We start from the raw sequence: 15317 nt of genomic DNA on the forward strand, positions 1-15317 counted from the left end.
TAATGGAATAGCAAAAATCTGGGCAACTCACAGCTAATAAACTCAGCCAATAGAATAGGACGAAAGATCATCTTGTTATGGAAATAGAATTAGAGTGGGAATAGGTATGATTTCTGGTCAGCCATTGCCGTGGGTGCTGTCACGGAAATGGGCAGTTTTATGTAGCAGTACTCCAATATATGCCCCATATCCAGCTGGATACGATAAGTGTCCCCAAGCTGCTGGAATAATACAAGTTTTAAAACACACACACACACACACACACACACACATACACACACGACACAAGCTGGTGCATACTTGCCTACCTGACCCTCTCCATAAGGGAGAAAATACTCTGTGTCCTGGACTTCCTTGGTAATGTATGATTGACATCACCTGTGGTGAGGTAGGTAATAGATAAGAAAGGTGTTTCACCACAGGTGATGGCAATCCTACATTAACAGGGAAGTCCAGGAACAGAGCATTTTCTCCCTCATGGAGAGGGTCAGGTAGGCAAGTATGAGCTGGTGTGTCTCACAAGGGGACTAAGTAAAAACCGGACCCGGATAAGACACCGGAACGCCGGACCAGACATCAAACTCTGCATTCCGGAGCTTATAGTGTCTGGTCCGAGGGGTGTCCCATGCGGGGGGTGTCTTGTCCGGGGGGATGCCTGTGATTGCTCACACCAGGGACATGGGGAAGGGGAGATTACAGCCTCCCCGTGTGGTCTGGAACGTTCCAGTTTTTATTACACCCCCAGACCATGCAGTGAGGCTGTATTCTCCCCCCTCTCCTCTCCCAGGTGACAGGTGTCAGAGCAGCCCCATCAGATGGAGCACCCCCGGACAGGACACCCCCGGACCGGATACTACAAGCTCCGGAATGCAGAGTTTGATGTCCAGTCCGGCATTCCGGTGTCTTATCCGATTCCGGATTTTACCCATACCCTCTCACAAGTGCCGGGCCCGGATTCATTCATTCCAGCAGCAGGCATGACGCTGGGCAGGTCACATGACAGCAGCCGGGCCTTTACCCAACACCAGCCATAACTGCAGCTCGGGAGTCATGTGATCGTATTAGCCAATCACACAGCAGATGACAGTTTCCGATGCCGAGTCATGTGACCAGCGAGAGGAGCAAGATGGCGGTGTGTGTGGCTGTCATAGCCAAGGAGGTGAGGCCGGTGATGTACCTGTGTATTTAGGATTGTCAGGGGAATTATACTGTATATACTATGTATATATTGTTGTATCAGGGAGGAAGTGTCACGGAGTTCTGATCCCATAGTTATGGCTGAAGCTATTTGTGACAGCCATTTGTGAAGGAAGGGAGCAGGTCACACATAAGTAACCTCGGTGCCTGCAGTATCCTGGGTCTTGTAGTACTTCAACTAACCTGAGGCTTCTTTCCTAGAATGCTAAATTTCTGGCTGCCATAGCATGCTGAGACTTGTAGTTCTACAGTAGCTGATGAATCGACAGTTTATTCTGGGGGCAGATAACGTGTGACACTCGAGCTGCTGAATAACTGTATCACAGCATTCCCTAACAGAAAAAGTGTGTCATAGCATGCTGGGATATGTAGTCCCACAGTACTTGGAGCACTGCATGTTGCCTGATCATTATTTCTATGCAGTATGTACTGTGGGGCAGAGAGAAGTACTGTATAGCTGTCCGCAGACCAGGCTACCTATACCATGTAATGCAGTGACAGATACACCCTCATGTACCCCTGCACTCTGGGATTTTCAGCTTGTAGACTGATAAATCTGCATTCTCCACTGTCAAGGCTTAAGGCTTGTTGGAGCCTCACCGGCCTCAAATTGCTGTGCGCCCTGATATATTGCCTACCAAGTCTGAGCAGGACTGCATCAATGTATTTTTTTGGATTCTGATCACATTTGTACTTGCATGTAGTCTTTCTCCGTGGTGATAAATGGTCAGCACCGTGATATATGGTCTTACATGTGTATTTATGGCTGCTATATGGGAATGTGATATATTAATTCTCTGGACATCCTTTCTCTCATCTCAGTGAAGAAGACTGGAATTTATGAAGATGTATTCCCACAACAAAGCAGAGGATGCTACATTATCTGCTCAGTTCATGGTCTTGCAATGCTAGTGTCTAATGTATGATTCTGTGTAGTTGTGTACTAACAAGCATAGACCTGTTTATACAATACCAAAGAAAGCGCTCAGAGGATTTAGTATAGCTGAGAGCTGTCAGTAGTACTATAGAGTAGCTTGGGGTCCTGCTGTGTTTGCCACATGTTGATGTTCTGTTTCTCTATGTGGAATGTCACTGATACAGGAAACCTTCTCTGGTCATCCCCTTACCTCCCAACACCACATCATAGATGTACCTGCTTTTAGGGGGTGATGCAGACCCACTCGCTGTGAGACGAATTTGCTCCCCTGTCCGATGGCGTGGTTTTGCACATAGTGTTTCTTCTATAAATTTTCGTGGGCAGGGCGCCGCTGCACGGGGGCAGCGCAAGAAGGGTGGACCGGGCCCGTCGACGTCACAAAAGGGGTGTGTCCGGGCTGCAATGTCATGAAAATGGGCGGGCCCAGCCGCCGCCACTAAAGGGCGCGTGCCTGGCCGCGCCGAAGTTGCCGGGATAACGCCGGGCATCGCCGTCTAAGGCTGGGCTTCCCTGTGCAAGCAGTCGGAGCAGGCACCAGGCTGTTTAAGCGGGGTGCTGCTAGTGGGGCAGGGTGCATTTTGCCCTTTAAAATTCAGGCAGGGCGCAGCGCCCCGCTAAAACAGCCTAGCGGGAACACTATGCACATGTGCAAATCCCAGGAGCTAACGCCTTCAGCGAGTTATACACTCACCGAGGTGTTCGCTCTAGGATGGGCGGAATGGGGGCGGGCACAGGGAACACTCAGCGTTTTATGGGCGTGCCCACAAAAATGCTGGGCGTACCCTGCAGATGCAGGCGTGTTGATGCCTGCTTTGGACAGGCGACTGACGTCACGTGACGTCAGCGCACACCCCAAATTCGGAGAACAGCGTTCAAATGAAGGTAAGTACTGGCTTCCTTTTCAATATGTACAGAAGAATAAATCATTCAATGGTGAGCGACCATGCAAGTGTAAGCGTACACATCCACTCACATACAAGGGGGGATTTTCGCTCGGTGAGGGGGGGTGCGCGTTTGGCAAGGCGGTGTTTACCTGATTGCTAGGCAGTGACTATAAACTGCCTAGCGATCAGGTCTGAATCAGGCCCTTAGTACATAGATTGGCAACTACTCTAACATAGTAACTGCTGCCTCCTATTGTGATGGAGACAGCGATATAATCTGCTGTTACAGACACAGGAAATACCTATAATATACACCACTTGGGAGAGATTGCTTTCTACCTGTGACCTGTGTTCGTAATTAGAACCTTGTCATTCTCTCTTGCAGAACTATCCTCTATACATTCACAGCATCCCCTCTGAGAACCAGCTGAAGTTCCATTACACCGTCCACACCTCCCTGGATGTGGTGGATGAGAAGATCTCTGCTATGGGGAAGGCTCTTGCGGATCAGAGGGAACTTTACCTGGGACTGTTGTACCCCACGGAGGACTACAAAGTGTATCCTGTAATTGTGTCTCATTTGGTCGGTGTGGGTCATTCTGGCTATCTGTAATAATGTAGGCTCAGGTATGGGGGCTTCAGCATTACATGGCAGACTGTCACATAACTGTTTTGTGCGTCATTGTACTATAGCTGTGTATGGCAGCTATAGTACAGTTCTCACACTGCCTTTGGGGTATATAGACGCTTTGTCATAGACCTGCACATGGTCATACATGTAGGTCCTAGTCTTAGACCTACTAAATGAGGCTGCATGAGGCTCTATGGAGGGAATCGGGGTTTTCCTAACAAGCACCCATTCCCATTTATTTAAGGCCTTTCATTCTATGTAATGCACATGGCCAATACCTATTAACTCCTCTACATGTCACCAGCAGCTATGGAGAGGTGTTCGGGGGTATTTACAGTGCAGGGATGGAAAGAGGAGGCGGACATGTTCTCTTCTGCACCCCCTTCCTCCTCCTCCTCATCCATTTCCTGGTATTGGTTGCAGGGCTCATCCCTGCATCCTGGGACAGTTTACACCACATTGAACAAGTCCTCATGTCTCTATTTCCAGAAACCAGCATCACTTCATGACTTGCATGGAAGAGGGCAGATAGAGCTGGTGAATGTCAGGACTCTTGCTTTTCTCCTTAGCAACCAAATACAAATGTTCTTTAACTGCCCCCAGATATGGATACGTCACAAACTCCAAAGTCAAGTTTGTCATGGTGGTAGATTCCTCAAACACGGCTCTCCGGGATAATGAGATCCGCAGTGTGAGTAACGCATGGGGCGTATATTGCTGGGGTGGTCTTGGCTTCTAGCTGACATTCCTATAGGCCAGTGCTAGCTGTGACTTCTGTGCTACAGAATACACACGCTGCATATCAGAAATGACCTTCCAATATGTCCTATAGGTCATTAACTGTGCATTACTGTTATCCTGGTATATTTGTTTGTGCTTGTTGCCCTTGGATATGACAAGAGCCTGCAAGATGGCGGCTGTTCAAGAATTTCTACTAGTCCGCTTGGCAAAACTGAGTGTGGAATTCCTCTCACATTTTCTGATGTTACTGTGTCTTCAGACTGTACATATGTAGATAGTTGGTGTTACACATTGTAAATGTTAGTGAGGTCACTGGTTCCTAGCGATCTGATTGGCTGTCTTCTCATGAACATTGGTTGAGCCCACAACAATGCTGCTTCCAGTCTTGCTTAGAAGAGTGCTGGACTGTTGTGGTCACTGTAATGACCCTGTTATATTGTACTTGTCCTTCAGATGTTCCGCAAGCTACATAATTCATATACAGATGTGATGTGTAACCCCTTCCATAACCCTGGAGATCCCATCCAATCACGGTAAGGAAAAACAGTGTCACCAATGGTTGTTTAGTAGGGAAACGCTAGGAGAATTTTGCTGCTGTATAAGAATATACAAGGTGTTAGAGAAAACAGACATCTCTATATATATATATATATTAGTTCCTTGGGGGGAGCAGGTTATGTGTAAATGTTATATGGTAAATATAACGTGTGATACTTTAAATTCACAATATAGGGGATGATTCAGTTGTGGTGCGCGATAGTATGGTGTCTATCAGAGCTATTCAATTGTTTCCACCCAAAGTCGGGGTTGGCCTGCTTTGGGCACCTAAACTACTGACTTTTTGGTACTTGTGGAGTATCACGGCTCCACGACCTGCATCGTATGCAGATCGTATGCTAAAAATCGCATCGCATGTGGCATACGATGGCATACGATGCGATGCGATGTTTTACCGATTTTTGACCATTTTTGCTCAAAAATCGTATGGCATCGTATGCCATATGTAGTGGCATACGATGCGATACGATGTTTTACCGATTTTTGAGCATTTTTGCTCAAAAATCGTATGCCATCGCATAGCATCGTATGCCATATGTAGTGCCATACGATGGCATACGATGCGATACGATGTTTTACCGATTTTTGAGCATTTTAGCTCAAAAATCGTATGCGATTGCATCGGATGCCATACGATGGCATCCGATGCGATGGCATCCGATTTTGCATTGAAATGCATCAGAATGCATTGAAATGTGTATTAAACTTGTGAAATGCCCCCAAATGCCATTTTTCATAGTGCACCACCCCCACTATCAACGTCAACCCGAAGCGTGGCGAGCGCAGCGAGGGGCGGCGGTACGCGTCCTACGACCTTTTCATACCCCCACTATCCACGTCGGCGTGGAGTTGAGAATAGAATAGTGTGGCGAGCCACCGAGCCCGAAGCGTGGCGAGCGCACGCGGATACCTGTGAAGCCCGCGAGGGGATGCGTATAGCTGTGAAGGTATCCGCGTCCGCTCGCCACGCTTCGGGCTCGGTGGCTCGCTGCGCTTGCCACACTATTCTATTCTCAACTCCACACCGACGTGGATAGTGGGGGTATGAAAAGGTCGTAGGACGCGTACCGCCGCCCCTCGCAGGCTCGCTGCGCTCGCCACGCTTCGGGTTGACGTTGATAGTGGAGGTGGTGCACTATGAAAAATGGCATTTGGGGGCATTTCACAAGTTTAATACACATTTCAATGCATTCTGATGCATTTCAATGCAAAATCGGATGCCATCGTATGGCATCCGATGCAATCGCATACAATTTTTGAGCTAAAATGCTCAAAAATCGGTAAAACATCGTATCGCATCGTATGCCATCGTATGCCACAACATATGGCATACGATGCCATGCGATGGCATACGATTTTTGAGCAAAAATCGGTAAAACATCGTATCGCATCGTATGCCACTACATATGGCATACGATGGCATACGATTTTTGAGCAAAAAATGGTCAAAAATCGGTAAAACATCGCATCGTATGCCATCGTATGCCACTACATATGGCATACGATGGGAGCCGTGATACTCCACAAGTACCGACTTTTTTTTTTCTTGCATCTCCAGAAAGTGATGGGTGTCTGAGTGTAGAAATACTGTGTTTCCCCGATTTTAAGACCTCCCCCAAAAATAAGACCTCCCCCAGATTTTGGACGCTGGTCCAAAATAAGCCCTCCCCCGAAAATAAGACCTATCCAAATTTCGAAATTTTCCGTTCAGGAAATCCCCCCTGATGTCCCCGTCCACCAGCCCTAACTCCCCTCACCTGCATGGTGTAGATACGGTCAGCAGTGGCTTCTACTGAAGCCGCTTCTGCCGTACTCGCGGTCCCAGTCATGCATTGCAAGCTGCGCATGACGTCATTGCGCAGATCACACAGCTGCAGAACAGCTGTGGCGCAGTGCTGGAAAGTTCTGTGCTGTGTGTCCTGTTACCCTGATTTATCGCGATTCAGTAAGTTTATTAAGGAGCACTGGGGGCATGTCTATTAAAGTAAGCCCTCCCCCGAAAATAAGACCTATGGTCTTTTTTGTTGGTAAAAAAAAAATAAGACAGTGTCTTATTATCGGGGAAACACGGTAGTTGTATAGCTGATAAATGCCCATTCCTATAGATGCCCAGCAGGGGGTGTGCACGATTGAATCACCCCCTCCCCCCCTTCATAGGGTTACGTAAGCCGTTGATGATCTGACTATAGGTGAACTCATCATTAATTCCCTCTGTCAGATTGTAGTACATTATGTATCACCATCTTGTTGAATACCAACCACACTAATGGGCCCATTTATCATTTAATATTTGAGGCTAAATCCCGGCAAATAGTAAGTATCACGTGAATGTATCAGGAGGGACCTCAGCGGGAATCTACGATCCCTGTTGCACCGACGCTGGCCGCATCCCCCCCATAGCTTTCTATGGTGGATGTGATGCTGCTCGATGCATCAATATTGGGCAACATCAAAACGGTTCCCTTCTTAGATGGCGGTAATCCATTGTAGTCTATGGGATACAGACTGCACTGCTGGCGGAACAGTGTGGTCAGCGCTAACCCCGCATGCGCATATTCCCCCCAGCATCACCCCCTCCCCCTCCTTTCCCTGTGCGCAGGATGATATATCCCCACAATAGGATTGCATATTACAATGTGATCCTGGGCTGTAATATTCTGGCCAGATAACATTGTATATGCGATCCGTAATAAATGGGCCCCATAGACTTATCTAAGTACTGTATAATTCTATATCATTATTGCTATCTTTAACTTTTTAATCTTTTCCCTTAGGGCATTTGATAACACGGTCACCTCTATGATGGTACCAGCATGATGCGATTACATCTGTTTGTATAGGAAGAAACTTGTATAGAAACTATGACTAACAATAAATGTGAGAGAAATCAGTGATGTATTTATTGTATTATTATTATTATGATGTTTATATAAGTCCATCACTATTAATTCATACTGATGGGGAATCACTGGAGGTCCCATTTGTCTCTCATCCTCCTATAAGCTCACTTGGATTTGTGGTGGCAGCCTCTCAGTCTCACAAAGGACTAACAGCTGCTACTGATCCTGCTCTTCAAGAATGCTCCCCAGCCTGCCCTTTCGGGGAGCGCTCCCCGGGCCTGCCCTTAGGGAACAGTTCTAGGTATAGTATAGTTCATAGAAAATGTTTAGGTTGATATGCAAAAGGTCGACATAGGCTTTTTTTGGGTGTCATGTTGACACCCAAGCATTTATACTTCTTCACTCGCCATGCTTTAAGACAGATGTCACGATTCATAGTGCTTGGCACACATTACGGTTCCCAATAGTCCACATGGATGTTAAAATACAAAGCAACTTTTTTTTTCTTGTGTGTGTGTGTGTGTCCACACATTGACTGTTGACCTAGACCTTGTCAGCCGTCTGTATAACCACAGTCCTCTGCCTGTGAGATCACAAAACATTATATTGTAGAGCAGAGTTCCCCAACCTTTAGCTACTCTACGGCTTGAACTTATTGAGTAAAGGTTTTCCCTATAAAGCAAGGGAACTGGTACTTGTTCCCTAGCAGGGCGCCCACTAAGCAAATTGCTTAGCGGGTGATTCAGGGTAAGAAAATCGAATCGCATGTGATGCGATCCGATGTGATTTTCCTATGTAATTTATTCACTGCTCTTTTTTGCCCGATGCGATGACATCGCACCGCAAAATCGCATGCGATTTTATAGGGTGCGATGCCATTTACTTTACACTTATATGAGATGCTATGAGACTGAGAAACCCCCGACTATCCATGCCACCCTGAAGCATGGCGAGCGTAGCGGAACGCATCCTTTCAACCTTTTCATACCCCCACTATCCATGTTGGTGTGGAGTTGTTTTTACATAGTGTGGGGAGCGCACCGAGCCTGAAGCATGGAGAGAGGACGCAGAATACATGTAACGTAATCCGCAGGGCTCGCTGCACTTGCCACACTATATAAAATCAACTCCACACCACCGTGGATAGTGGGAGTATGAAAAGGTCAGGAGGACGCGTTCCGCCGCCGCTCGCCACGCTTCGGGGTGGCGTGGATAGTGGGGGGGTCAGTAATGAGCATGAGATTTTTTGTGGGAGATGCAATGCGATCCCCTGGGGCCAACAGAGCAGGGAATAAATTACATTAAAAAAATCGCATCGCACACCACTAAGATGCAATTTCAGTATGGTAGCGTACGTAGGAAATCTATGCGCTCTGCTAGGAAACAAGTACCAGGAATCGTATTCACCTCGATGATCAAGTATTAAACTCACCGTGCCAGATCAACCCAGCATTGCTCCGCTGTGGGGACGGCTGCTCCCTGCATTCTATAATGTTACTTGGCAAAGCCATTGTGTCTGCGCACTGGTGACCTGAGGTCATGTATGCCGACAGCAGCCTGACACACGGGGTGATTCAGATCCGCTCGTAGTGGGCCCAATTCGAACCCTAGGCCTATGGTGGGGGTCTGCGCATGCGTAAATGGGCACACCCCCTGCGAAGGCCTTTGGTGAGTTTCACACTCGCCGAGGCGTTCGGTCAGTGAGGGGCAGGGAGAGGAAGCATGGGAACACCCAGCATTTTATGGGTATAGAAACGCAGGCGTATCGATGCCTACTTGGGGCGAGCAGCTGACATCACATGATTCGGAGGACAATGTTGAAATGAAAAGTCAGTCCAGGCTGACTTCTCATTACGAACGGGAGAAAAATCATTTGATGGAGAGCGACAACTGAATGATTTTTTTTTTTGACCATGCAGCCACATGCGATTGGATGTGTAAGCGTAAACATCCACTCACATGCAGGGAATCGCTCAGGGGGAGGGGCTTGTTCACTGGGTTCGCGTTACCTGGTTGCTAGGCAGTGAATATACACTGCCTAGCGAACAGGTCTGAATTAGGCCCACAGTGAGAAGGCAGCGGCGGAGATCCCTCTTCTTATCCTTGGAATTCCTTCCCATAGGAGACCCATATACCCTTGCAGCCTCCTGAGGTGCGAGCTGAAACCGTTTATTGGGTGCTCAAATGGGATTTTATGAGGGCTAAACCCGGTACTAATGGGCGCTCACACAGGTAAGCGTGTCCAATCGGGGCAACAACTGAATAGATCCAGCGGCACCCAGTACATTTGAGCACCCACAAAATAATGTAATCACCCTCCAAGAACACATCACTGTAAGGGTTTGCCTAAAGGAGCCTGGTCATTGCTCAGGCAGCTCTGCCATACACCTTCATACATGGATGTGCGGCCAAATACATTGTCTTCATTAGTAGGAATGCATTTCTATTAGATCTATCCTGCTTCCATTTTGTAACGCAGCAAAATGTGAAGAAGCCCAAGGGGTGTGAATACCTTTATAGCCATTGCTATAGCTTTATATGGTCACCGGTACTTAGTGACCGTGGTTATAGCAAATGATTATATTTTTTTTTTTATATCAACGTTTTTATTAAGTTTTCAATGTAAAACATTTCAAGGTAAAACATTTTCTGTACATTGCAGTGTTTGTTTCACAAAACAATTCAGAATATTACAAAATAAAGCATAGCAATCATGTGTAAAAAACAACTTTTGAGTCTCAATCATTTCACTGACTATAATATGTTACAGAGATTTTCCAGTCTCCTATTCAATTCTTTGTAGGGTATGTTATCTTGCATTGTCTAGGACTCTGAATTAATCGCAATAAATTCAACCGCCACCATATATATATATATATATATATCTTTTCTTTATACAATAATCATTGACATATAAAAGAAACAAATGTCTTACCTCTATCCTAACTAACCTTAACCCCGTAAACTCCCATCCCCCCCCCCCCTTCCCTCCCCCCTCTAGGACTCAGTGCATCTCAGTTATTTGACAATGATCTAAGTAGGTACCAAGATGTGCCCTCGAATACTTTCATGACCTGTTTCTGTGTATCTTCTCCCAATGATCTGATATACGTTCCCCATTTTGCATAAAATTTCTTAACGCCCTCCTCCACCATTGGCAGTGTAGCTCTCCTATCAAAATATAGCAATTGTGTCAGTGTCACCTTCACGTCCTGCAAAAATGGAGGAGATGAACTGGTCCAGCTGCGTAGAATTACTTTCCTCGCAACTGTCACAACTATGGTCAAGAAAGGGAACAATTCAGTTTTTCGGCCAGGTATATTCTAATTAGAGAAGTTTGCACAGAGCATTGCCAAAGGGTCCTTTGTAAGTTTTATTCCACATATAGTATTAATATACATCATCACTTTATCCCAAAATTTCCTAATTTTCCCGCATTCCCACATATGATGAAAGAATGTAGCATTAGAGCCCTTGCATTTGAGACATATTCCCAGTTCCCCGGGTACAAAGTACTTTCTCTGAGCTTGTGATATATACGCTCTGTGCAAGGTTTTTATGTGTACTTCCTGCAACATAGTGGAATGTAAGACTTTTAGTGTTTTTCCTATATGTTCATGGAGCGTTTCACCCGAAGTAACCTCTGGTATGTCTGTCTGCCACTTTGGTACCATAGCGGCCCAAACTGCCTCAGGTGAAGTCGGCAGGATTTCCCCATAAATATATTTTAGCCTATAGGGGCCCGTGGAGCTCAGAGCAAACACTTGTTGAATTACATCTGGAGTTCCAGCCTCCAACATAGGACCCTTTTTAGATTGAATAAAGTGCCTGACCTGGAGAAACATGAAGAAATCTCTATTGGGTAGTGAGTATTTAGTTGCCATATCTTGAAATGAAAGGAGCTGTCCTCCAGGGTCAAATACGTCTTTAACCGCCATTATACCTTGCCTTTTCCATCTATCATATCCTAATTCAGACATTCCTGGGTCAAAGCCTGGGTTTCCCCATAATGTATCATATTTATTATTCTGATAATTGCGGCCCAATTTTTTGTTAATGAATAACCATGCAGAATATGTATCTTTAAACAATATATTTTCTAGTATTTGCTGTGGGATTTTAGTTCTAGGGACATGAAGCAGGCCTGCTAGTGAATATGGTGAGGCTATGTCTCCCTCTAGAGCCCTGTGTGTGTATGCATCAGATCCCTGAAGCCAATCTAGTATATACCTCATATGGACTGCTTGACTGAAGGCCTGAACATTTGGTATTCCTAACCCCCCATCTGCTTTTTTAAGATATATTTTGTGCCTGGAAATGCGTGGTTTTTTCCCCTGCCACAAGAAGTAGAAGAATATTTTATTAATTTTTTGTAAATCAGTTCTGGATAACCTAATTGGTAGCATCTGAATGCTATATGAGAGTTTTGGGAATGCAATAACCTGTATGACCACCGCCCTTCCCAGTAATGATATCGGTAGCGATTTCCAAATCCCCAGCAGTCTCTCCAATTCCCCAATGATGGGCGAGTAGTTTAATTTATATATATCGCTAATGTTGCCTGGGATATTTATGCCTAAATATTTAATGGCCTTAGTATTCAGCTTAAAGGGGGCTATAACATGTCGCGGGGAAGCAGCCTGTAGTGTCAATAATGCCATGACCCCACAGGCTGCTCCCCCTGTATAATAATAATAATGCCATGACACCACAGGCTGCTCCCCCTGTATAATAATAATAATGCCATGACACCACAGGCTGCTCCCACTGTATAATAAAAATGCCATGACACTACAGCCTGCTCCCCCTGTATAATAATAATAATGCCATGACACCACAGGTTGCTCCCCCTGTATAATAAATTATTATACAGGGGGAGCAGCCTGTTGTGTCATGACATTATTATTATACTGGGGGAGCAGCCTGTGGTGTCATGGCTTTATTATTATACAGGGGGAGCAGCCTGTGGTGTCATGGCAATTGGCATGATTATTATACAGGGGGAGCAGCCTGTGGTGTCCTGTTTTTAATGCAAGTGAGCAGCCTGTGGTGTCCTGTTCTTTATGCAAGAGAACGGCCTGTGGTGTCCTATTTTTTACACAAGGGAGCGGCCTGTGGTGTCCTGTTCTTTATGCAAGAGAGCGGCCTGTGGTGTCCTATTTTTTACACAAGGGAGCGGCCTGTGGTGTCCTGTTTTTTTACTCAAGGGAGCGGCCTGTGGTGTCCTGTTTTTTTACTCAAGGGAGCAGCCTGTGGTGTCCTGTTCTTTATTTATGCAGGGGAGCAGCCTGTGGTGTCCTGTTTTTTATTTATGCAGGGGAGCAGCCTGTGGTGTCCTGTTCTTTATTTATGCAGGGGAGCAGCCTGTGGTGTCCTGTTCTTTATTTATGCAGGAGAGCAGCCTGTGGTGTCCAGTTTTTTATTTATGCAAGGGAGCAGCCTGTGCTGTCCTGTTTATTTATGCAGGAGAGCAGCCTGTGGTGTCCGGTTCTTTATGTATGCAGGAGAGCAGCCAGCGGTGTCCTCCTCTTCTGTTTTTTATGCAGGTGAGCAGTCCTGTGGCAGGGGCGAATTGCGATAACGGTAAATCAGGCAAATTTTCAGTGTGCCGTGTCCCGCACCCCTCTCAGTGGACATTCTCCTACCAAGCCAGGCTGATACATACAAAACCTCGGCTGCCACAATCGGAGCTTCTGCACTTGCGCAAAATCTCAGTTAACCTGGAAGCATCCGCAGCCAGCTGTAAGCATGGCAGGGGGGTGGAGTGGTGTGTGCAAAAGCCCTCCGCCGGCAACTGTGAGTTTGTGTTTGCCAGTGCCTGGCTTTCCCTGATCCTTGTGCGGGTAGCAGCCTGTGGTGTCCTGATATTATACAGGGCAGCAGTCTGTGGTGTCCTGTTTTTATACAGGGGGAGAAGCCTGTGGTGTCGTTATATTTTGAAACGAAAAACCTCCATTTTAATGATGCGCTGTTACTTATAGGCCAGTGCTCTGGACTTGCCCCCCAGGCTAAAAGTTGCCAGCTAGCCCCTGGATGCACTGTAAGTGGCATAAGCAGAAGTCAATAGCTCTTGGGCTTTAAACAAGTCTGCCGTTCTGTCCTTACGATATTTATTTACATATGAAATAATTTCTCCTCTGAGTACTGCCTTGGCCGCTTGCCATTTTAACAGTGGATCTACATTGTGCTCCCCATTATTATGTTGGTATTCCATCCACTTGGCCTCCAGGGCATCTCTAAACGTCTTTGACGATGCTAGGTACGAGGGTCTCACGTTTGCCCCCTCCTTTTCAGGCCCTAGCCTATGGGCTCTCTCTATTACCATATCCATGCATTCTTGTTCCACTCCCAGCAGGGATGGCAGGGTGTTGCGAACAAAGTGATGTAATGCTGGGCCTCTGACCGTCTCTGGGAGTCCCACTAGTCTGAGATTCGATCTCCTTGATCTATTTTCAAGGTCGTCGACCTTATTGGTTAAAGCATATACAGATTTTTGCAATTCAGCATTGTGGGTTTTCAGCTCTTGTACGTCATGAAATGTTGCCCCAATCTGTACCTCATTCTGTGACACTCTCTGTGTAAGCTGTGTCATATGGCCTTTCAGGTCAGCAAAGCTTAGATTAAATGCCTCCACTTGTTCCTTAAACATAGGTGCTATTGTTGCTTTGATAGCCTTCATCATCCCCCTGTATGCCCCAGCGTTTATGTCTTCCTCCTCCCCACTGCCTGTGTCATGCACCAGACAATCAGGGGTGCTTTGGTAGTCAGTGATAGGGGAGTGTGGGGTGCCCGGTACCTGCTTCTGTTGTGGCTGATACTGGTACTGTTGCAGCTGAACGGGTGCTCGCTTCCCTTCTGTCGGGGTTTCATTAGGCTGTTGCTGCTGCTGGGCTTTCTGTCCGGGCGCTGTCTGCTTCTCAGCATGGATCGCATCAGCCGGGGGAGAAGGTGCGGCCGCCATTTTGGATGCCGGTGCCTGCGGCTTCGCTGAGGTGCGGCGGGTCTGGCGTTGAGGCATGGGAGGTAAGAACCTCTCCCTGCGCTTCCCGCTGGCTTCCTGCGTGTTCCGCCGCTAGTGTGAGGCTTTGGGGACCGCGATCCAGCGAGTTAGGGGTGCCGCCCTCCTCGCCGTCCACGGAGCTCTCTCCTCACGCGGCCGTCCTGCTTGAAGCCGGAACCGGAAGTCTCTCAAATGATTATATTACTAGGCAGGCGCCAATTGTAACTTACCATAAAATGCTGACTATTCAAGTGTTCTTCATAATAGTAACATGGAACAGTAGGGTATCACAAACTGTGGTAAGGACAGGCACAGACAAGAATAATCAATAAGCCGTTGTTAGGCTATAAATCAAACTGTGGTTAGGGCAGGCGGTAGACAAGGATGAACAAAAATGAGCAGGGTCAAAAATCCAACCAGATACTCAGCCCAGTGCCTAGAGATAAAGCTAGATATACATGAAGGTTCTGTCCAACTTGACTGGTTGGAACAAAAATGTTGTAATATCTGGGAGAAAATATCAACTACA

General features: G+C 46.6%; 1 protein-coding gene across 2 annotated transcripts; it reads left to right on the top strand.

Moving 5' to 3' along the window:
- The first annotated feature begins 1006 nt into the window (after window positions 1-1006).
- TRAPPC2L (trafficking protein particle complex subunit 2L) lies at window positions 1007-7838 on the top strand. 2 transcript variants are annotated; one of them, XM_083165282.1, is made up of 5 exons: window positions 1007-1159; window positions 3404-3576; window positions 4253-4340; window positions 4844-4923; window positions 7723-7838. In XM_083165282.1, the coding sequence occupies exons 1-5, from the start codon at window positions 1094-1096 to the stop codon at window positions 7763-7765; spliced, it is 450 nt and encodes a 149-aa protein (XP_083021408.1). In that variant the 5' UTR covers window positions 1007-1093; the 3' UTR covers window positions 7766-7838. The 2 variants fall into 2 exon arrangements, with proteins under 2 accessions (XP_083021408.1, XP_083021409.1); XM_083165283.1 differs by lacking the exon at window positions 1007-1159 and adding an exon at window positions 1278-2117.
- Window positions 7839-15317: the final 7479 nt, after the last annotated feature.

Source organism: Crinia signifera, chromosome 11, assembly GCF_055691185.1.
Source record: "Crinia signifera chromosome 11, ASM5569118v1, whole genome shotgun sequence".
In the NCBI taxonomy this organism is placed as follows: domain Eukaryota; kingdom Metazoa; phylum Chordata; class Amphibia; order Anura; family Myobatrachidae; genus Crinia; species Crinia signifera.

What these genes read in the sequence shown, in the direction of transcription:
- TRAPPC2L (XM_083165282.1), top strand. Translation starts at nt 1,094, where the DNA reads ATGCCGAGTCATGTGACCAGCGAGAGGAGCAAGATGGCGGTGTGTGTG. An exon ending in TGGCTGTCATAGCCAAGGAG is followed by an intron (nt 1,160 to 3,403) that starts GTGAGGCCGGTG and finishes TCTCTCTTGCAG; the next exon opens with AACTATCCTCTATACATTCA. An exon ending in GGAGATCCCATCCAATCACG is followed by an intron (nt 4,924 to 7,722) that starts GTAAGGAAAAAC and finishes CTTTTCCCTTAG; the next exon opens with GGCATTTGATAACACGGTCA.